A 23,982-nucleotide genomic window follows, 5' to 3' on the forward strand; every position below is an offset into this window, starting at 1 on the left:
TTCTTAGCCGATGGCTACAACCCCTAAAAAATCCAAGAAATAATAAAACCATGCAACAGCAACCTCTCCCCTCCCCCTCCTTTCAAAGCAGAGAATACTCAAAATCTATCACCATTCCATATATCTGGGGCACATTCAAAAATTAATAAAAATCCTAAGGAAATATGACCTTATAAGCAGTTACAGACCATATAAGAAATTGGCATCTTTTATCCACTCCACCAAAGACCAGCACATCTCCTAGACCTACCAGGAGTATACCAGGTCCCTTGGAGTTGCAATCCTACTATGGCCTACTGGTTTGTGGGTTGAAAAGTTGGTTGATAGGCAAAAAAAGGAGGAATATGATGGAAACATTTAAGTTACTTGAAGGATTTTATAGGATTAATGTAGGGGAAATATTTCAACACTTTGCTAGAGGAACAGAATAAGAAGTCATCGCTATAAGTTGGGTAAGAGTATGGTTAGGAAAGGCATGAGGACTAGATTTTTTGCTTGGAGAGTGGTGAATGAATAGAATGAATTATCTGAGTCAGTTGCAAGTGCTTTGTATGTTAATGGTTTGAAGAAGAGGTATGATAGATATTGTGTTGATAGTTTGGATCTCTCGCAATGAGGTATGCATGCAATAATAACAACAATAATAGATGAATAATCTGATGAATTTTCATCAGAAAATCATAAATTTTGTTGAGCACTGGGCAAGGATGTGTTGCCTGATCATATTATTCATTATTCTGAAATTGCAAATACTTCACAATGAGACTGAATTGTTTTTCAGTCATGAAGCATTGAGATGTTCAGAATCCATTCTATAGACCATACATGTAGAAATACATTTCGTGAGTGGGTTTTTTCATAAAACCTTGCGAAATCAAGAGCATTATAAATGTAAGTGGTATGTTGATATCTATTAGGCTTCAAAGTGTACTACGAGAATGCGGACTGATGTTGTTGGCAATCATAAAGGTTAGTCTGTTCCACTATGAAAGAAAGAATATCATCGTCTAAAACGTTGCTGTGTCAAAATATTCAGTAGTTCCTGGCTTACCTATGAATAGAAACTGTGAACAAGCTAGTATGTGTTTAGTGAAGATCACCCATCTTCTACACAGACATGTCTAAACTACATGCAAAATCACTATCTTCACAGCTAGAAAAATTCTCCTCAGCAATATCAGTAGAGTAATCCATATTTTTAAATTTAGTGACATAAAACACGTGTTGAAAGGATTATTTTACTTATTATTAATAAAATAACACTTGACGTTTCGACCCCTGTATTGAGGTCATCATCAGAAGGATACATGTGTATAGGAAACAAAGCTACATGCTCTTGCACTCTATCAAGGTAAATTAAATCTATGCTGCTAATTAATCTTTTTCTTAGCTGACCTCTAGTGATAAAAAAAAAATTAAAATAAATAAATTAAATAAAAAACTACAATAAACTCTGCTAAAGTCCACCTGTACCAAGATTACTAAGATTCTTCTGGATTTGTACAGTTAAGATTGTTATACTATAATTTTCTTCTGGACTTGTACAGTTCAAGTTGCTATTGAATATTAAGGAAAAAAAAAAAAAAAAAAAACACTTCACCAAGTCTCCCTGTATTGAGATTTTTCTTTGGCTTATTCAAGTTGCTATAAAGGTTGCAAATGGGTCCTCCACATCCTTGGAATGGTTAGACAATCATTTTTGTTCAGATTTGGATTATGTTTGAGCATTTCACATGCTTCTTTAAATTTCCTCTCGAACTAGGTTTTGGTGTGGTGTAGGGACTTGATACTTTTCCAATCATTTCTGTGGTATGTTTGGAGTGCATGGTCAGAAAGGCTGGTTTTTCCAAAATGGAGGTATTTATAATATGTCGTTTGTGTTCGCCCTTCCTAATTGGGATGGTTCGCCCTGTTTCCCCTCTATGTATGGTAGGTTACATGTGCATTGTATTTTGTAAACCCCTTGGTGGGCTAAGTGTGAAGAGGATCTTTGGAAGAACTGAGTAGGTGTCTTAATTTTGTCGGGGGTTTAAAGGTGGTTTTAATGTTTTTTTGTGTAGTGTTTTTTTGGAAATGCCTCTAACATAAGGTATGGCAATAGCATTCTTGAAATCTTTTTTGTTTTTAGTGGTATCTTTGTGGAGGATCTTGTGAATATTTTTTTTACTGTATCCATTTTTCATAAATGTATGGTTGATGATCTTGTATTCCTAGCTTAGAGCTAGTTCATTTGAACAAATTGTTTGAGCTCTGTGTTTAAGGGTGCTTATGACTCCCTAGTTTTTGTGTTGGGTGGTGATAAGAATTTTTGTGTGTGTAGGTTTGCAATAGACTGAGAAGAAGAGACAGCTTGAAAGAGCTGTCTCTTCTTTGTGGAGGATCTTGTGAATAGTTTTTTTACTATATCCATTTTTCATAAATGCATGGTTGATGATCTTGTATTCCTGGCTTAGAGCTTGTTCATTTGAACAAATTGTTTGAGCTCTGTGTTTAACACGTTCGCTGCCAACTACGAGTATACTCGTAGTAGGTGAACCTGCTTCACAAGCCAGCTACGAGTATACTCGTAGGACGCTTACCGCCGGGAACGAGATTATTGTAGTGACCTTGAAGAAGCCAAAATGCTTGGCTTGTGGGGCTAGCATCAAAACTGTGTATTCTCATAGACCGTATATGCTCCGTACAAGCCAACTACGAGTATACTCGTAGGACGTTTACCTCCGGTAACGAGATTATCGTACTGACCTTGAAGAAGGAAAACTGCTCGGCGTAGGGGAACAGACCATGCCAAAGTAGCGTGGCAGCGAACGTGTTAAGGGTGCTTATGACCCTAGTTTTTGTGTTGGGTGGTAATAAGAATTTTTGTGTATGTACTGGCCTGTGTGTGTGTGTGTAGGTTTGCAGTAGACTGAGAAGAAGAGACAGCCTGAGGGAAGATGTATGATGAGTGTGTCTAGGAATGGAAGAGATGGTTTGAAGACCACTTGAAACGTCATGTTATTTTATTAATAAGTAGTAAAATAATCATTTCAACACGTGTTTTGTGTCCCTAAATTTGGAAATATGAATGCTAATCACCGTGTAACCTTAAAAGAAAGAATCAGTAGAGTAAGAGCTACTTTAAAGGCGAAGGCTCCAACTTTTCTGCATCTCCAGAACTTTTCTTTTTTATCCCATACTTGCTTTCTTTTGAGGAATATACTGCTTACATTTCAATCTACTTTTGAATGGCATAAGGCACAGCGCAGCACTTATCCATGAATTTTGTTTGTATAGGGTAAAAAAAAAAGAAAAGTTCTGGAGATGCAGAAAAGTTGGAGCCTTCACCTTTCAAGCAGCTCTTACTCTACTCATGTTGATGAGGGAAATTTTTCTAGCTACAGAAATAGCAATTTTACATGCAGTTTAGTCACGTCTTCGTGCAGAAGATGGATGATCATCACTAAACAGGAAAGTATCAGTACTTCAAAACTGACACTACTGTTGCTACTTGCCATCTCAGAAATTGTCTTAGATATACTTGCTAATATTGCTTTCTGCTCGAATAATAGCTGTAAGCTAATGAAAATCTTTGAGAAAGTGAGGAAAGAACATGCCCAGTAGATACACTAAAAAGTCCCTAACAATAGTCAAATGCAAACAGAAATTTTTTTTATTTTATTTTATTTTATTACACCTTTCTGATTGATTTACAGATATTCGAAACATTTTATTCTGGTATTACTTTTGTAGGATGACACTGTTTTTTAAACATTAATTTCCCCAATATCACATAATTTAATGTATAATTATCAGAAAATAATATAAATGAGAAAATATACAAAATTTGCTAATTTATAATAGTCACAATTTAATTTCTGTATTGGAGTATCAAAAGTTATCTGGCACAGTTACTTTGGAAAATTAACAAATTCAAACAAAAAGAAATTACACATATGTTACCTAGCAATATTTGTGTGAGTGAGTGATAGTTCGGATTTTTAGCCATCAAATTCAAAATACAATTTTAATTCTATTATGAAAATTTTGGAAATAAAATTTCATTTTGAAGCATTCACCTATGCATGTTTCAAATGATAAACTGTAGGGAAAGGATCCCTACTTCAAAACTGCTGCATAATATCAAAATTAGCAGAAAATATGTACATAACAGTTGACTTCATAGCCTCCATTTATTCAATTTGTAGTGAGCGATTAGGGGAAACCAAAAAAGTTGAAGTGCAAAGAATTACAGATTATGTTATAAAGATTATACATTACGTGATGTGATTCAAGATTTACATATGATTCTCTATAAAACAAAATTGTAAAAGTGTGAACCTTCATGCAATCTGTAAACTAACCCTTTCAAATTAAGATTATGAATACAAAATAAAGAAAACTTAATTTGAAACAGACGGAGGCTGTATTTATTTAAAGATTCTGATTTTCATGAATTTATAAAATAAAAGAATTGTTTGAGAAAAATAATTATCTTGACCCAAGTTCTGGGAGAATAAAATGTATTGGTGACTAAGATAATTAGCAAAAAATCTGACAGTGAAAATGTCATCCAAAGTGATACAATATTAAGTGAAGAAAGTATGAAAAGTTCTCTTATTTTGCACTGGCATTAAAAACTAATTATAGGATAAAACAAGTAACAAAAATAAATATAACTTGTAGGTATTTCGTCTAATGTAACTTAGATTACAGTTACCAAGCAAATGTCAGGCAACTGCATTTCTTGCTATAGGTAACAGAACGTACATATGCAAGATATTCTGGTTAAGTGTTCTCGTCAGCATATAGGATTATTGACCTTCTAATGGACATGACAGCCAAATTGCACTTCATATCCATGTTCTTTCAACATGGATGGTCTGAATCGTATCCTGGATTTGCTGGACGTATAAACATCCTGGCTGGTTGGGAGGTTAAACAGGCATGCCAATGCTACAGCCAATTGCTTGGAACATTCCCTTAAAATGCATGGTGATATGTCATCAAATTCTATCGCCTTACTGATATTAAGGCTAATTTTATTTTCCCAGAACTTGGGTCAAGATAATTATTTTTCTCAAACAATTATTTTATTTTATAAATTCAAAAATTCGTTTCCTCAAATATCTCCTGCTCACTCACAATTAAGCCATTCTCTCCTATGTCCTTTACACTTATGTTCCTCATGATTCCACCCTGATGAGAATGAAACACCCTTATAAATTGATTAATGATCCCCTCAACAGTGTCTTTTGCAGCAGTTAAAATTTTACCATTTTCATCCTCACTATAACACCATGCCTAAATAGCTGAAATGTTTTACTTGTTCTATGGGTTCTTCATTCAGGATGCAGTTGAGGTTTTCAATCTTTCTGCCTATTTCCATTATCTTTGTCTTTTTTTTTCGCCGATTTTCATACCAAATTATGGAACCAACTACTGTGTTATAGTAAAACTTCAGTTTAACCTGCAGACTGCAGGGAAATGAATAGAAGTATGCAAATTTTGTGACTTGTAAACGAGATAAGTCATTCATTTGGAAATATTTTATTTTGATCTTGCAGATTGTAATGTAGCTTGTTTCTTTGCATATATATGTATATTCCAGATAGTGACCTTGATGTGAAGGTGGAAACGTCAAGTGATTATTTTGGTTTATATTAAACTAAAGTTTTACTATAACACAGTAGTTGTTTCAATAGTGTTTCCATATTTAATTTGCCATCTTCACTATAAAACTATGCATAAATAGCTGAAATGTTTTACTTGTTCTATGGGTTCTTCATTTAAGATGCAGTTGAGGTTTTCAATCTTTCCCTATTTTCATTGTCTTTGTCCTTTTATTGATGATTTTCATACCAAATTTATTACAGCAGCTATCAGTTTAGTCAGGGAATCCTGAAGACTTATAGTGGAATTATTTAGGTGTATAAAACATCACCTGCATAAAGTAAAGAGTTGAGATGAATATCTCCAATTTTGATATCAGGTTTAATACCACTTTCCTTCATAATGTGATCTATATAGATGATGATTAAAAGTGGAGATAATGTACACCCTCATCTCACACCTGATTTAACATCAAACCATCTTCTTGTGCCTCCTTCAATTCTTACTCCTCACACACAACTCTAATATAGACTACATAATGCCTGATATAATACAAAACTTACAGATCCTTGTTATATTCCTATAATTTCTCAAGTATTTGTCTTAAAGTGAAAATCTGATCCTGACAACCTCTATTTGGCATGAACCAGGCTTGTTTTTTTTTTTTTTTTTCTCAAGCTTTCCTTCCACATATTTTGTAACCTTTTGTGCAGACAAATAATGTTTATGTATTTGAGTCTACCAGTGGTGCACCCAAGGAGGGGACCAAGGGGCCCTGCCCCCCAAAAGAAAAAAACACTAGAAAATTTTCCAAATTTTTTTCCTAATTAAAATTAATTTTTTTTATTTATGTTGTGTCGTGTCTTCTATTTCTGTACTATTTATGAATTAGCAGTCACATAAGTTGGGATACCCTATAGCTGTTGGGAATCACGGCCACTGTTGAACACAAGGTGAATGAAGTATTGCTCCGTCGGACCGAGCGCTACTTCGTTTGCCTGAGCAGGGCCAAAGGAGATCATGGGTATCATGTATTGGTGATCATCACTGCAGATGCTCAGTCATAGGTCGCATGCAATGCGTAGTGTGTATTCTCAAATTGTATACTTAACTCGGCTTCCCCCCTCCCCAAGATTAAATCCTGAGTGTGCCACTGGAGTCTACAGTTCACCTCTGAAAGCTGCTCAGCTTTGATTCTTTTCAAAACTTTCTCACACATGCTTCTTCTCAATATGGTATTCAAACAACATGACATATTATAACAAGCCAAAAGGCTATTTTACCGGCGACATAAGTTAAGTTTAAGGGAGATGGTAAATCCCGTATTATTGTACAGCCGGATATGAAACTCGGATAAAAATCCATCGAATCCTAGAGTTTCATGCCAAAAAAACTATCGGCGAGCCCAAGTGTAAGTAATCACTTGGGAAGTACAACACCAGGGCAACTCGCAGCAAAAGTGGAGCAAGCGCTGTCACTGTCTTAATATTCTCTCATAACGTAAAACGCAGCTCCTAGGAGATGTATTACTGTTTTACGTTATGAGAAGAGGTCACTACCCAGACCAGTTTCAGACCTTTTTGAGGTCTCATTAGTGAGTAGGTAGACCTGGAATATCAAGGTTTTAAGTGAACCGAACTTACATATACCTCTACTAACGAATTGCTAAAATGATGTACCTTAAACTTAACATGACATATTGTTAACAAATGAGTTAAACAGCAGTTGTCCAAGAACAGCTGCATGTGACACCTCACCAGTATCTTCCTTTTTCAGAAACACTGCATACAAATTATTACTGGTGTGTATCAGCCAGTCTCCTATTATCCTCATAGCATTCAACTTGAAATGAGGCAACTGCCAGATACTTTGTAAAGTCCAAGATTATCACCGTACATGAGTCTCCCTTAGCAAATACATTTGTCCACTTCATCATTAAATGCAAGCTATTTAAAGCAAGACTTCCCTTTTATTAACATGTGCAAACCTCCATGGAGAACTCCAATGTCCATTAACTCAGTCTTGTATTCCATTTCTAACAAACCCCCAGCTTTAGACAGACATAGTGATCTCTAATTAGAAACTTCTGCCTTTGACTCTTCTCTGGTGTAACAGTACTATTTTATCTTCCTCCTGAAACATTTCCTAATGTAAAATACTCATTAAAAAACCAGGTGAAGAACACAGTCCTTTTCATTTTCTGTAATATAGAGCATTTAGTATTGAGTTGGCCACATGTATAAGATGAGGTGACAAAAGAAAATTTCAATCAGCCTAAGACAATCTGATATTTTAGATGAACTATCATGATAAAAATTAAATCTCAATCACATTGAGACCAATAACAGGAAGCAGAATGCTTATAATTAATGCTCTTATCAATCATTCTTATGATATCATTTATTCAAATTTATGCTGTTTTTTTTTTTTTTTTTTGAATTATTTTTGCATTTGGATATTTTTTTTAGGTGTTGGCCATTTCTCTGATGACATATACCTGATGCTTGGGAAATCACCATCTATATATTGGAAATTCACTTGGGCCTGTACTTCTCCTCTAATCTTGGCAGTATGTATTCCATGAACTTTGTTTTCTTACAAGTGTTAAATTCATAAGCAGCTATTTATATTTCCATTCCAAGTAAAAAGTTAATGGAATACTGGGAAAGTTGCCAAGGGCAGTAGTATCAGAAGTGTATCATTGATAGGATATTTTGTCAGTTATTAAAATTGTGACACTAAAAAAAAAAGCATGTAGCTAAGAATTTGCCAATGGCAAAAAAACCTAGTTACAATACAGACAATAACTATAATAGACAACAGAAATTATACTTGTTTTCCTGACAGCAGTTAGCTGACTTTGATATTGCTTTAAGTAATTACTGAAAAAAATTATCATTTTCTTTCATAGTATATTTAGCCATGTTCAAAAAATGACTCCTACTACGGTATTAAGATGAGTGAGGACATCCCCCCCCCCCCAGATGTTTGTATGGATTGTTTGGAAGATTGTTGTTTCAACAGTAAATCTGTTTAATGCATTGGCTAAAGATGTACTGCAGTAATCTAAATTTGCTAAATGAGCATACAAAATTATTCCTAAACGATTATTTAATGTATTCATTAAAAGATCAGTGTCACTGAAGAATTTGAAGGTTTAGTGTTAAATTTACACAAAACTTTTAAAGTTGGTAGGTTAGTAAGCACAACTAAATAATTCTTTTAATGTTGATCAGTGATGCTGTTCAAGAAATTGAAAGTTTAATTGCTATAATTTACTGATAATTATAGAGCGGGGGGGGGATAGATAACTGCAAAGAAGTTACTGCCAATAAGTGGCCTTTCTACTTCATGTGAATGAACAGAATTCACTAGTTTGAGAAATTGCACTTAAAATCTAATAGCTCAAAATGTAAAGTTCTTCATATTGGAACTAAAGATGTTATTTATGTTAGCTTTGTAATTCAACCAGAGCTGTAAATGGAATTCTTTCATTGATTTATAGGAGCTTTGAATGCAAAAAAAGATGTAATAATTCCTTTTTATAATGAATCCTTTCAATCAAATAACTGTCAGGCCTTATTTAGAGTATTGTACACACATTTAGAATCTATATAAAGAAGGAAAAAAAGAATTAAAAATAGAAAAATTTCAGAAGTGAGAAAGAAGATTAATAACTGGTATGGGTGACTATCTCTTATGAAAAAAGACTTAAAAGATTTTGTATCATAAACCTCAAAATAAAGAAGAATAACAAGATTAACTTAATTTTTTATCCTGATTCAAAGCTGGGCAGTGGCTACATAGTTTGTTTAGTATAGCATGTTCTCATAATTGAAGTACAATTACATGGTGCTCTACCAGAAGTTCGTTGACATGCAAGGGTTGTTGTTTTGAAGGTTGGATAAATGGTAGACTACTGTATACTTTGTGCTGGGTGGTGCAATGTGTACGTATCCACCAATGGTGTTTGTTTTATTTTCTGTAAGCTTGTTCTGGCTGAGACAGATCAGTGAGTCCAAAATGGGAGGGTGCTGTTTTTCTCTTTCAAGAGTGAAACAATCTAGAATGTAAGCTGTTTAAGAGGTGAATTTAGAAAGCTGTTAATTAGAAACCAGCCATATATGGTGAAAATGTTGTTGATATATGTGACTCATTTTTTGGTTTCAGGCAGTATTCTTCTAAGTCTTGTTATTTAAGATTCTATAATAAACATTAATGACAAAGCTGTGGTAAGATTGACGAGTCAATCATCATAGAAAAAATGTGCTATATAAATACTGCTGGAAATGTCTAATAGTAAGCATTTGTATCAACAATAAGGTTTCATCCCTGGGTATATTTTAGTATATTTGCAAACAGGCTGCTTGTGGTCAATCTGGACACACAGAGATTTTATAGAAAAAACTAAAGATATGATCCTGGAACTATGGACCTCATGGCTAGTCTCTTTACAAATATACTCAAAGATGAAAATTTACTGTTGTTATAACTTTTTCTACCAGACACTATCAGACGTATGTCATTCATAGAATTCTCTGAATGATGTATCTGAAAAAAAATGTAACTTAAAACAGAAACAAACAAAAGAAATGGAACAGGTATGTTTATTACGTTGGCCTCCTGCTTAACTTATATCCTAAGTTTCACAGTTGAACAAAGATAACCATACTGTCCCTTTTTTTTTTTTTTTGATGTATTGCTGTTCATCTCCAGCCAGAAGAAGCTTAAACAGGCTGTGCACAGAAAGAAAATGAACATAGATAGATAACTATATGCCACATCACACCATAGAAAAAAATGGTTAATTAAAAATGATTATAATGTGAAAAGAGTTATTAACGTCTTACAACAAGTACTTTGAGAAGGTAAGAAAGAAAAAATATATAACTAAAGAGATATTATCACTTTAGCTTATATAAAAAAACTGTGACTGAAAGACACTTAGTCTGTAGGAGAGACAGAGCTTAGTTTTATGTGATGTCTTACTTCTTCTCGTCCATCTTCAAGCCCAGTTGAGTTCCAGATAGACAAGACCCTTTCACTGTACTCTGTCCAAAGAAAGCTCTTTCATATGCCAAAGTTTTGAAAATCCAATACAGTTCTAAAGGCTTTATGCCATGCTAATCTTGGTCTTTTCCTGGGGTCTTGTACCCTCCACAGTGCCCTCAAATACCAAAGCCAAAAAAGAAAATTGTAAGAATAATCAAGAGAATGAGTGTAAGCAAATAATTATTTACAGCAATTCTATAAGGAGAGTTCTTCATGAAAGCATTACAAAATCTTGTTTCACTGGTGTGAAAACCAGTATTAGTAATGCTGTCAGAATGCTGAAAGGGAAGTGAAAGAATTAATTGTTTTGGCTGAAACCAATGACTTGAAAGGTGAGAAATATTGTATGAGGGAGGATGTCAGAGTTGTTGGAAAAAGTGAAAAGAAATGTGAGAGGTTGAAGTTTGAGTCCTCTGCCATAGTGTGATAGAGGTGAACTGAGAAGGAGAGTGATGATAGTTAATGAATCAATATGCATAATTTGTGAACCTGTGGCCCGAGTTTGATGAAGGGAAAGATTGGTACAATGTTGATGAACTGCACTTAAATGGATTCGGAGTTAAGTGTCTGGGGGGAGCTTTAATCACAGAGTGTGGAAGCACAAAGTCAGGAAAACTAAAGCAATTAATGTAGATGCAGATGATTGTGTATGTGAAGCACCCATGAAACAAATGAGTATGTGAATGAACAAAAAAATGCAGAATCTAGTCTCTCAAGCAACAATATCAAATGGGGTAGTCAATTTAGGATGTAAAGGTGGTTGGGCACCTAAGGAGATGCTACAGTTTCTATATAACTAATGCTAGATGCATCAGGAGTAAGAATATATAACCTGTTAGTGCAACCTTGCCAAGAGTTATAATTATAAGCATTAGTGAAACTTGGCTAGCAGCAGACAGGTACAGGGACAGAATGTGATGGATTTAGTATTTTCAGAGAGAACAGAGTAGACAGGAAAGGGGGGGGTACTGCTGATGATAGCAGATGAATTGCAGTCAATAAGAGTAGGAGTCACTCAGGCAGATGGCAGTTCTTTTGAGTCAACATGGTGCAAGATTGAGACCAATAGGAAAAATATAAAATTGGTTGCAGCTATAGGCTGTGGATGATGTGGAAGACATGCATCAGAAGATTAGTACAATGAGTGCAAGTCGAGTAATTATGGGGGGCTTCAATTTCGGAGACAGATCGGAAGGAGGAAAGATTACATGACAGAAAGAAAATGGAATTTATACAGTAATTTAATTTATTACTGAGAGATGATTACTTAAAGGAGAATGTGACCGAAGAGACGTGGTATGAAAGTGTTAGATCTTATTATACAATCAAAAGACCTATCCATAACTAAGGTGGCTACTTAATTATGGATACGGAAAAATTATAAATAACACTGCTGATGTTAATTCCCTTCAGGAAGATTTGAATAGACTTTTTGCTTGGACAAAATAGTGGGGTTGTAGTTTTTAATATCAATAAGTGCAAGGTGTTGCATTTTGGAGTGAAGAAATATAAGGCTGTGTACTATATCGAAAGTACTGTACTGCAGGAAGTGGATGAGATTAGAGATTTGGGGATGATGGTTGACAGTAGACTGAAGTTTAGAGAGCATATCACTAGTGTTGCAAAAGATGTATATCATAGTGCTGCTATGATAAGTACTCTAACATGTAAGGATAAGGAAGTTGTTGTGCCACTATAAAGCACTGGTGAGACCACACTTGGACTATTGTGCTCAAATCTGACCTCTGGTTTTAAGTGTGATGTGGAGAGGGTCCAGAGGCAAGTGACTATGGAGAGAGGTGGGGAAAATGTGGATTGCAGAGTTTAGTGGATAAGAGGAAAAGATGTGATATGATAGAGACATTTAAGTTAGTGAGAGGATTTTATCAGATTAATCCAGATGAGCTTATAAAAAGAGTAGAAGGCGTGAGGGGAAAAAAACAGAGGTCATCCCTGGAAGTTATGTAAGAGTGTGGTGAAGAGGGGGTGTGAAGAATACATTTTTTAGATGGAGAATTGTCAGTGAATGGAATGCATTACCAGAATGTTTTGTTAATGCAAGGAATATTAAGGATTTTAAGATTCAATATAAATATGTTGTCATTTTAATGAACCTGCCACGATGAGTCTGCCGAACTCCATGGAGGGGGGAAATAATAATAATAATTGTGGCTTCTGTAGACACTGTTAATTTTAGACCACTTAGCTCATCTAGAAACATCTATCAGAGCTTATTCCTTTGTAAAATGCAAACAGAGTATCAATTTTCTTGAAGAAAGCTTATGATACATCCTAGAAATATGATAAAAAAAAAACCCTTTATAACCTGTTCTCAAGGGGCATCTCCCTCTTTTTATTAAAAACTTTCTCTAGATGAACTTTAAAAACGTCTGAGTGGAAATTACTTTGTTTTCACCAAAGTTACCTGAAGGGTCTGTCTTAAGGATAGCACTTTCTGCTGTTAAAATTAATAACAAAACCTCTCACCATTGACAGTATTCCTGTAATATGGTCATTGAAAGGCAACTGTAACACAAGTGATTGTTCGTCTAAATGTGTGCATGTTCAGAAGCGGATACAGGTTCTCAGCAAAATAGGTCATGTGTACACTTTATCATAATTACAATCTTCACCCTGACCTAGAAAATTAAGGATGACAGAAAATAATATTCCATAATATGAGAAACCAAGTTCCTCGGACTTTTGGCAAGAAGCTGAGATTCCTTGCATGTATTTGTTAACTAAGACAAAATTGTCAGGAGCACCAAACATGCTCTATGCCCATCTTCTCTAACATATTCAGATCAGCATTCCTACTTTGTCTATAACAAAATGTTAATTTTGGAACTTGGGAAGTTGAGGCAGCAACAACTTTCATCCTGATCAGCAGAAGATCACCGTAAGTGACAACGGTGTAAAGGATACTGTGGTAGGCGGATAATCATGAATAATGAGAAACGGCTAGCACGCTGAGCCTCTCTAGAAGGCTATTGCTGGACAAGGAAGGCAAGGGGGATACCACCTTATTCTATTTTTCCCTAGTAAGATAGCAGTATGGATGGACATTCTAAAAGATAGTCAAGCGCACAATGGCTCAATACTTTTGCACGGCAGGGGAAGAAGCAAGGCTTCCCAGGTCGTAAACCAGCGAAATCCTTGTACATTCATTGGGACGTGGAATGTGAGAACCCTCCTACAAATTGGAAAATTTGAAGACAGAAATGGATAGATTAAAAATAGCCATATCGGGAATTAGTGAAATGAGATGGACTGGAACTGGAGACTTTTGGAGTGGTGATTACAGAATCATTTATTCAGGTGATGAGACAGCAAAAAATGGAGTCATGGTGGTTCTCAATAAGGAATGGGGAAGAAGAGTAATCAACTCAGTAAAATGTAGTAGCAGATTGATAATGGTAAAACTAGAAGCAAAACCAACAAATATTATAATAACACATGCCTACTAGCAACCACAGTGATGATGAAGTTGAGAGAGTATATGTAGATATTGAGAATCTAATCAAACTGACCAAGAAAGAAGATAATCTTATTGTCATGGGGGGATTGGAATGCAGTCATTGGTGAAGGCAAAGATGGTAGAGAGGTGGGAAAGTATGGACTTGGATGCCGAAATGAAACAGGAGATAGACTTTTGGAGTTCTGTCACCAATTCAATCTGATCATTAATAATAACTAGTATGAGGTACCAAAAAGAAGAAGGTATACTTGGAAACCAGGGGATATAGGAAGGTACCAAATAGATTATATTATGACAAGAAATAGATTTTAAAACCAAGTAAAATCATGCAAAAGTTACCCGGGAGCTGATGTTGATAGTGACCACAATTTGGTTTTATTGAAATGTAATCTGAAATTTAAAAAATTGTCACAACCAAGAAAAAGGCCCAAATGGAACATAAGTAACCTGAAAACAGAGGAAAACTATATACAGCAAACTGATGAAAGCATTAAAACTGGAGAGAGGGAAAAGAAAAACATAGAGGAAAAATGGACTCATTTGAAGGATACAATCATCAAGGCTGCCAGTGACTGCATAGGATTAAGGAAGAAACAAATAAAAAAAACATGGATCACCCAGGACATTCTAGATCTAACAGATGAAAGAAGAAAATACAAAACCTCCCTAAAGGAAGAAAGCAAAGACAAATATAAACATATAAAAATATGATAAATAGAAAGTGTAAAGAAGCAAAAGAACAATGGTTTACAGAGAAATGTAAAGAAATACAAGATCTAACAAAGACTGGAAGAATTGATAAAGCTTATAACATTATAGAAGGAATAAGCCAACAAAACAAGACACGAAGTACAATTATCAAAAATAAACAGGGGAACATACTTATAGATAAGGAAGAAATACTTAGAAGATCTATATAGTGGAAAAGATCTAGATGCCAAGGCTATAGAAGATGAAACAAGACTTGATATGGAAGAAATTGGTCCAACTATATTAAAAGATGAATTTGAATGGGCACTGAATGAATTGTCAGCCAACAAGGCACCAGGCACTGATAACATCCCCTCAGAATTAATAAAATACCAGGAAATATAACTAAGTCATACCTTTTCAAGATCATAAAGGATATTTATGAAACAGGGATCATCCCCAAAGATTTTACGCATTGCTCTATCATACCCATTCCTAAAGTAAATAATGCAAACAAGTGTGAAAATCATCGAACAATAAGCTTAATATCACATGCTTCGAAAATACTACTCAAAATTATACAAAAAAGACTAACAAAGGCAGTTGAAGAATATGTTGGCGATGACCAGTTTGGATTCAGGAAACAGCAGGGGACAAGAGAAGCAATCCTAGCTCTAAGAACAGTTATTGAAAGAAGATTGAAGAAGAATCAAAATACTCTGATAATCTTTCTTGACTTGGAGAAAGCCTTCAATAGTATTGACGGGAATCAAATGTTTCACCTCCTAAAAACAATAAAGGCAGATTGGAGAGATAGAAGGCTTATATTTAATCTTTACATTAAATATGAGCTTCTATTAGGGCATTAAGAAGCCCTAATAGAAGCAGCCAGCAATACAACAAAAACTGCAATAGCAAAAATACATAGAGGTGTAAGACAGGGGTGCTCTCTTTCATCCATATTGTTTAATCTGTACATTGAAGATGCAATAAATAAACTTAAAGAACTAAGAGAAACCAGAACTAAGATAAATGGAATTGATATTAACTGGCTACGGTTTGTGGATGATATAGCAGTTTTAGCTGATAACGAAAACAAACTGAAAGCCACCCTAACAAAGATGGAAGAAATCTTCACAGTACAGCCTAAAAATTAATTATAAGAAAACAAAATTATTAATTACAAGTAAAGCAAATCCAATGAAAATAAACCTGGAAATAAATAATAACCTACTACAACAGGTATCCTCTTTTAAATATCTTGGAAGTCTTATCACAGAAGATGGAAGAAACCAATCAGATATTACAGCATGAATAACCCTAGCCAAAAAAGCATTCTATAACAGAAGAAACATTTTTACCAGTAAAGGACTTAGCATCCAGCTCAAAAAAAGGCTAGTGAAAACATACATATGGAGCATTACATTATATGGTTATGAGGCCTGGATGCTAACAAAACAAGACATGAAAAAGTTGGAGGCATTTGAAATTTGGTGCTGGAGAATGATGATGAAAATTAGTTGGACAGAAAAAAAAAGTAATGAAGAAGTTCTGAACATAGTTCATGAAGAGCGATCACTAATGGAACACATCAATAAGAGAAGAAAAAGCTTAATTGGACACCATTTGAGGCATGGGGGACTGATTACAGAAATAATGGAGGGGACTGTAGAAGGAAAGAGGCCACGAGGCAGACCAAGAATTTCATATATAAATAACATAATGATGCTAACTGGCACTAAGAGTTATGAAGAGATAAAAAGGAAGTCACAAGACAGGATGTTGTGATGTGCTGCTATATTTATCAATTTTCGGACTGATGCACCAAAGCAGAAAGACTTTGTCTATGTTAAGTACTTTTCTGCCCAAAGCTTGAATATGGGTTACAAGTATATGCTTCTGATAGGGAGAGTACCTTTTGGTGGTTAGATCACATCTAGCATCATCATCAGAGAATACAAATACCTACTGGCATATTTCACATAAAACCTATCCTAGTATATATATATAATGAAGCGAATGAACCTTCTCTATTGCTTTGAAAGAAATAACTGTCACATAACTATGCTCCAAAAATAAAAAAACATTTAACCAGCCTATGTAGACTTGAGACCACTGAATCTGCTACTACACTGGTGTCCAAAACCTAAGGACGAACAGTATTTCTGAATATTACACCCACACATTCGGATGATTCAGATTGTGGCAGCTTGTATAACTGATAATTTCGAATAGAAAATACATTCAAAATTTTGAAACTTGCACAAAAGGGTTCACATGGTAGCATTCAACAGGATGAAAGGCAAAAGGCTGCTCTAAGTGAATTGTGTTTGTTTCAAAGACATCAACTAGATGATTTCACATAGGGAGGAATTATTGGAAAGCTTGAAAAAGGCCTCAGAATTGCTGATATTCCCAGAGAGTTTGGAATCATACATAGCATTGTATGTGAGATTGGTTTGAAGCACTGCCCAGAGCAGCGTTTCAAACCAGTGTAATGTGTTCCAGACATTTGCTAAGAGATCACGCTGCCTCTACCACTGAGCATGAAGACAGATTTTTGGTTATAACAGCAAAACGTAATAGACCTACCAAAACAGGTCAGCTTAGAAGTTGACTCCATTCAAACACAGGAAGACGAATAGCTTGACAAACTGTGGCAAGACATCTGCAACAAGTAAGCCCATACATCTGAAAGCCATTAGTCTGCATCAGTTTATTATTATTCGTGACACTTCCAAGGAGTCTGAAGACTCATCGTGGGAGGACACCTACTATACAACACTCCGTCTCCACTATTACACCGAACCTCTACTACCAATCACCTACATCAACGACATCTACTGCCCACAATCACCACCACCACCACAGCTAGTATTTTTGTCTATAAATTGCATGTGTTCTAAAGGGCCGATTTGTCTGTATGCAGGATGAAAAACCCTGCTACCTCCATATGAGACCAGCTAACTCACCTTCAATTGATAAAGCCCATATAAAGATTCCTCCCGTCATGATAAGAATTGAGCTTAGGCCTTTTCTAATCAAAGGGTGCAATGTACCGTCGTTCTTCCAATTGCCCTACTGAGGCACTTATACATAGCACCTTTTCAGTGGTGTTGGATCCATAAAAATTGAAGAAGATACCAATGGGCTAATGTACTGTTTATCGATGAGAGTCGTTTTAGTTTTTCCTCTGATTCTAGATGACACTGGATCTGGTGTGAAAGTGGAACTGCTTATTATCATGAAAATTTCTTGAAAGGGATAGATATAGCAGTGCTGGGGTCATGGTGTGGGAAGGCATTATGCTTAATAGATGCACCATGAAAAAACAGACTATGGCTGATGAATGACTTTGCAACAAAGTTCTTCGATGCCATGTTCGATTGTTTTGTGGTGTTGTATGTTAAGAAATCATTTTATGGATGACAATGCCACACCATAACATACACAAGCAGAGGCGATACTTGTGGAGGCTGAGGATATTAATCAAATAGAGTGGCCAGCACACACTTACCCAGATCTCAACTTCATAGGATATGTTTGGGAAGCAATAAGGAGACACATTGCTATTCGAAATTCCCTTCCAGAAAACAAACAAGGCCTTATACTTGCTCTGAAGGAGGAGTGGACCAGTTTGCCTCAAGAATTCCTGAATCACTCGGTGCTAAGCATAGTACAACATTGTGAGAGCTGCATCACAGTTCAGGCTGTACATATTCCATGCTGAAATGTCTCTCCGCATAGTTTTCTGTGAACACTGTACATTAATTTTGTAACTACATCCTTAGGAAATTTGTAACTTTTGCCAAAAACATATTGCAATTTAATTTCATAAAATGTGTTATGAAATTCATAACACATTTTTCATGTAATATAATTCATTAGTATGCTGCCAATAAATTTATGTCCACATTTGGCTGTAGTCATGAAAATATTTTCATATACAATCAGAAATGTAGTTCATCCTTAACTTTTGGATACTAGTATATGTTTCTTGATTGTTGTTCCTGTTAGATTCCATTAGAATGAGATAATTATACTGCAAATCTGCATGCTATACGACTATACATATACAAAGTCAGTAAGAAAAATTAATGCATCAATGGCAAGGAAAGACCTATGAATAAGAGATTAAACACTGGCAGTCCAGTCTATGCAGGAATTGCAAAAATCTTACACATTTTCTTACCATACCTCATATTCTGGTAGAGGGTATTTATCATTTTTACTACTCTGTCAGAGGTAAAATACACTGAAGCAGATTCTGTCTGACATAGGGTATGTGTCAGACAGAATCTGCTTCAGCGTATTTTACCTCTGACAGAGTAATAAAAATGATAAATTCCTTTCAATTTATATATCTAACAATATTTATTTCTTTAGTTACTGTCTATATACTGAACTTTTGCATTTATATATTTTTACTGCTGCATATTTTATTTTATGTTTTTATTTAATATATTTTTACATATGCATTTTACCTTGTGTACTACTAGATGTGGCACAATATGACCACAGTTGCCCATTCACAAATAAACTCCAAACCAACCAACCAATTACATGTATACAGGAATCTTTTATTGTTTTCTGAGATCATTTCCTTACTTTTCTCTATAGTTTGTCTTCTTTTATTCTGTGGCAACCACAACAACATCTTTAAAGTACAAGGATTATGAATACCCTACATGGGCTAATGGAATTGGATGGCTGGTGGCTGCTATTCCAATAAGTCAACTTCCATTATGGGCTATTATTGCAGTGTATAGACAGAAAGGACCAGGATTATTTAAAGTAAGATATTTACATTATTATGAAGAACATAGTTTTCAATTATGGTTATTTCTTCTAGCACTGCATTAGTAATAAAAAGGAACTTTACATAAACATGGAAGAAATGGGAACCTGATATGGTTATATCATTACAGATATTATTGTCCACTGTTTTTTTTTCCCATAAAGTCTGCATGATTACTGTTTCAGATAATTAAGAACATTTCAGACTTCTTCTTTTTTTTTTTTTTTATATGAATTACATCCCATACTAATGTACTATAGGGTGTTTCAAAAAGAATGACCCGATTTCAAATAATTATATTTAATAATGAAAATGTGGTACAGTTACAAAATAAATTACAAAGTATGAAGTAAGGCCTAACGTTTCACTCACCACAATTACAAATGCTCAAGTCGCATTCATTTGTGGTTCGCGGTTGCAGAGATATACAATTTTTAAATCGGGACATTCTTTTTGAAACACCCTGTATAAGGTTGCAAACCTATAGTACGTTAGTATGGGTAGACAAATAGTTTGATAATATGAAAACTCTGCTCTAGAGACCAAACATAGAATTTTTTTCAAGCCACTTCAAGTCTCATCCATTGGGGAGAGGAATATTAAATGAAGGAAAACGTTATGAACTAACTAGATAAGAATTTGAGAACTGTGCTTAAAGGGTTTCCAAACTAGTCGCCATAAATTCGTACGTATGGGAAATTTAAGAAAATTTTAAGAGTTATGAATGCATCAAAAGCAGAAGACATCAAATCCTTAATCTCGTATCACAAGTTAATCATTTCAGCACTTTCCATTAGGCAGTTCATTTCATAAGTTGCTATACAAACATTAGCCATTTCCAGGATTATTAATGGTTCATTAGTTTTCTGAATTACTGAAAGAATCCCCACCAGTTATATGAAAATTTCAGTTATAATGGATTTTTCCCCTCAGTCATTTTGTTATACTCTTTCCCATACAACAGCCTTAGCCTGTTATAACATATTTCTGCACCATTCCCCAGTCGTTATTTCATATATGTTGGGTGTATGATCTTTTTTTTACCATGAATACTTGACAACTATTTAAGGGTTGCTTGCAAAGAGCCAGAATTGCTAACTTTTACCAGTCAGTGGGATGCTGTTGCTCCAGTTCTGTATTTCTATTTCCTGATTTCTTAAGGAGGTGAACGTAGTGTAGTGGTTTAGGAGAATATAAAAATCTTCAGATTTTGTATAGTGAGGTGTAAGCAATTTTTATGTTACATCATTGAAATACTTCAGAAATTTTGTCCATGTTTGACATAAGCCAGAGTTTACTACACTTTTGCAGTGGCGAATTCTCCATGCTTGCTGCGCAAGCTCATTAATTGAGAAAGAAGTAATATTGATTTGTTAATAAATGCATGCATTTATAAGCATTCCATTTAGGCATTTATTTTTGTAGACAGAAGACGTCTTAAGCTTGCATGGCAATAACTGAGCTTTGCATTGTGTATCGAAGGTCGATGCTTGCTCATCTAGTCAAAGCTACCTTGGCTTGCTCGGTTGTAGGAGCTTCCAAGTCCTCGCTGCAGCACTGTGATTTCATGCGTGCACACAGCCATTTCCACTCCCTTCACGTCGTCTTAAACACAAGGCCATATGCAGTTAAAGTAGCTCTAGCCAGTGAGCTTCAGCCAGCTTTTACAAGTATGTGTGTGTGTGTGTGTGTTGCTTGGGAAAATTAAGTTACAATCAACTTTTTATGACGATGTTATTGACTAGTTCATAAAGAAGACCCGTAGGGTAGAATTTGTATTCAAGTACCTAAATTGAAAAAGATAGAATATCATTTGTAAAATAAATGTTGTATTTGTATCATTAAATGTACATAAATTTCTAAATATATAGTTTTAAATGGTCAGTAATTCGTTATTCCACTAATCACACTGAAGTCTGTTTAGTGTGACTGAAGTCTGATAAGAAGAGCAAGCATGAATTTCAAGACCAGCATTCACCCCTGCACTTTTGTATTATTGCTTACATTGCAGGATTCTGTTGATCATTTTGTACTTGCATCCATTTTGAGATAAGGTATGACTGATTAGTTTAAGTTTAGTTTCTGCTCTTGGTAGTGCTAGAGATGAATGCTGTCCATTAGTATTTTAATTATTCCTTCTGCAAAAGTTGGTGGTGAGATGTAGCCTGGAGATATCTTTCCATGTTGCTAGGATTTCTGTATACTGAATAAATGATTTTCTTTTTCTTTCATTTAACCTGGCCAAATGATTAATATATGATTTAAAAAAAAAAAGCAGTCTAATCGTATCTTGGGGTTTTTGATGGTAGTTTTTCAGTGCTTTCTTTTCAAATAATTCCATAAAATAAGTTGAACGGAAGTGGAAGTATAGGTGAGCCCATAGCAAGGCTCTCTGTTAAAAGTATATTTCTTGAAACTGGAAGAGCGTGTGTTCTGTGCACTGTTTGAAAATTTGGATGGCACCTGAAAAAAAAATTTGAAGCACTTCTATTTCTTCTCTGGGGACATTTGTAAACAAATTTGTGACATTCTAATGGTTCAATAACTGGTTCTTTTGTATTTTTCAGTGAAATATGAACCGTGAATAAATACAACTTCATGTTACCCTCATGTCTAGTTATCATTTTTTAAAAATCTGAAGCACATAGAACTTGGCATTATGTTTTTTCAACAATAAGTTCATATGCTGCCATTTTATAACCTGGCAATTTGATTCCAATTAGCTCTGATACAGCAAGGGTCTGTTGTCATTTAAATAATTTAAATGACAACAGAAATACTCCCAAAGAAATATACTGAAAGGTACATGAAATTAGTATAAAACTGGAAAATAATTTTTTTTTTAAATATCTTAGAATTTATGTTGTCCACATACAGAAACTTTCAAACATAATAAGCAGCTTTTTTGGACATAAAAATGTTTCAAAACTGACCAGTGCATGTAGTGATCAATCACAAATTAATAATTGACACATTATAGCTAATAATATATTACTACAAATTTAAAATAAAAAAGTATTATCAAGGAAATATAAATAAATACTTAGAAGAAATAGAAGAATGGCAAAATCTAAAATTATTTATATAAAACGGGGGGGGGGGGTGATGAAAGGACGGAACTAAATATGGAATGCTGGAGTTCAAGAATTGAAGGGAGGGGAAAGGCACGTATTAATTAAATGACTTTCCTCAGGAAAATAAGAATGCTAAACAAACTATAAGAGAGCAAGAAGTAGTAAGAGAAACAAGAAAATTTCACAGAAAAAGCTGGGATAATTATATGAATAAATAGAAGAAAGAAATTTATGGCTACTAGTAAACTAGGAAATAAATTGTGGTAAACTAAACATTAATGGTGTTAGACTCAATATGCAAGATCTGAAGAGTAGTGAAAACGTCAATTATCTGGAAAGCATACTTCTAGTGATGGAAGTTTAGACCAGGGGATAATGAGGAAATCCTCATTATCCCCTGGTATAAGTAGTCTACTTTGGAAAACTGAAGTCCCACTGGAAAAGTAAACTAGAAATTCCAATTAAATGTAAGTTTTTGATTAACAAAAGTTACTTTTTGTCCATTTTAACTTATACAGCAAAGAGATGAAGAGTAACAAAAAGTTTTAAGGATAACATTGGCAAAGAAAGGAAAGAGAGAATGAGAAATATGGACATTAGGAACAGTTTAGGACTAATAAGTGATGAAGAAATGCTTATGAATTCTCACTTGAAGTGATTTGGACATCTAATGAGAATGAATTTAGAAAGAATACTAAGAAGAATGCATGAAGTAAAATTTGAGGGGAAGAGACCAAGAGGAAGACCATGAAAAGGTAGAGAGACCAGATAAGATCTAGAAAAAAGAAACCTGAACTGGTTTGGAGGATAAAAAGAAATGGAGAGATTTGATCCACCTAGCCTGACCTGAATGTTTCTACTTGAACAGTTGTTGCTAAAGAAGAAGAAGAAACTGGGCATGAAGGATTTTACAAAAAAAGAAACAATAGCTACTGGGGAGAGAGAAGAGAGAAGAACAACAATGGATAAAATATTATTGCAAACTAGGGCAAGGAAATAAACAGCCTGAATAATAATACCCTTCAAAATAATTAAAAGCATTAAATGAAATATTAAAATAAATCAAAAATAGAAAACCACCAAGTAAGATAAAATTCCATTGTAACTAATAAAGTATGTAAGAAATTAACTTAACCAAGATTTCTTACATCATAATACCAATAAAATACCCAGCAACCAGAAACACACAGTATGATGCTACGTGCGATATGCAGCTTTCAAAATTATAGAAGATTATGTTTATTAAATACAGGTTATAAATTACTGTATATACAAAATTACTGAGGAGTAGAATTAAC

At 34.6% G+C, this 23,982-nt stretch overlaps 1 protein-coding gene across 1 annotated transcript in view; it reads left to right on the plus strand.

Annotated features, from left to right (window-relative positions):
- Positions 1-23,982, plus strand: part of LOC150095360 (sodium- and chloride-dependent glycine transporter 2-like) — an 89,831-nt gene that overhangs the window by 39,225 nt on the left and 26,624 nt on the right. Inside the window, exons 5-6 of the mRNA XM_090410271.1 lie at positions 8,061-8,161; positions 19,433-19,606. Coding sequence (XP_090266397.1) covers positions 8,061-8,161; positions 19,433-19,606 — 275 coding nt within the window. The remainder of the gene's footprint in view (positions 1-8,060; positions 8,162-19,432; positions 19,607-23,982) is intronic.

This window comes from Typopeltis vanoorti, chromosome 20, assembly GCF_054136105.1.
Source record: "Typopeltis vanoorti isolate ZY-2024b chromosome 20, IOZ_Tvanoo_1.0, whole genome shotgun sequence".
Lineage (NCBI taxonomy): Eukaryota > Metazoa > Arthropoda > Arachnida > Uropygi > Thelyphonidae > Typopeltis > Typopeltis vanoorti.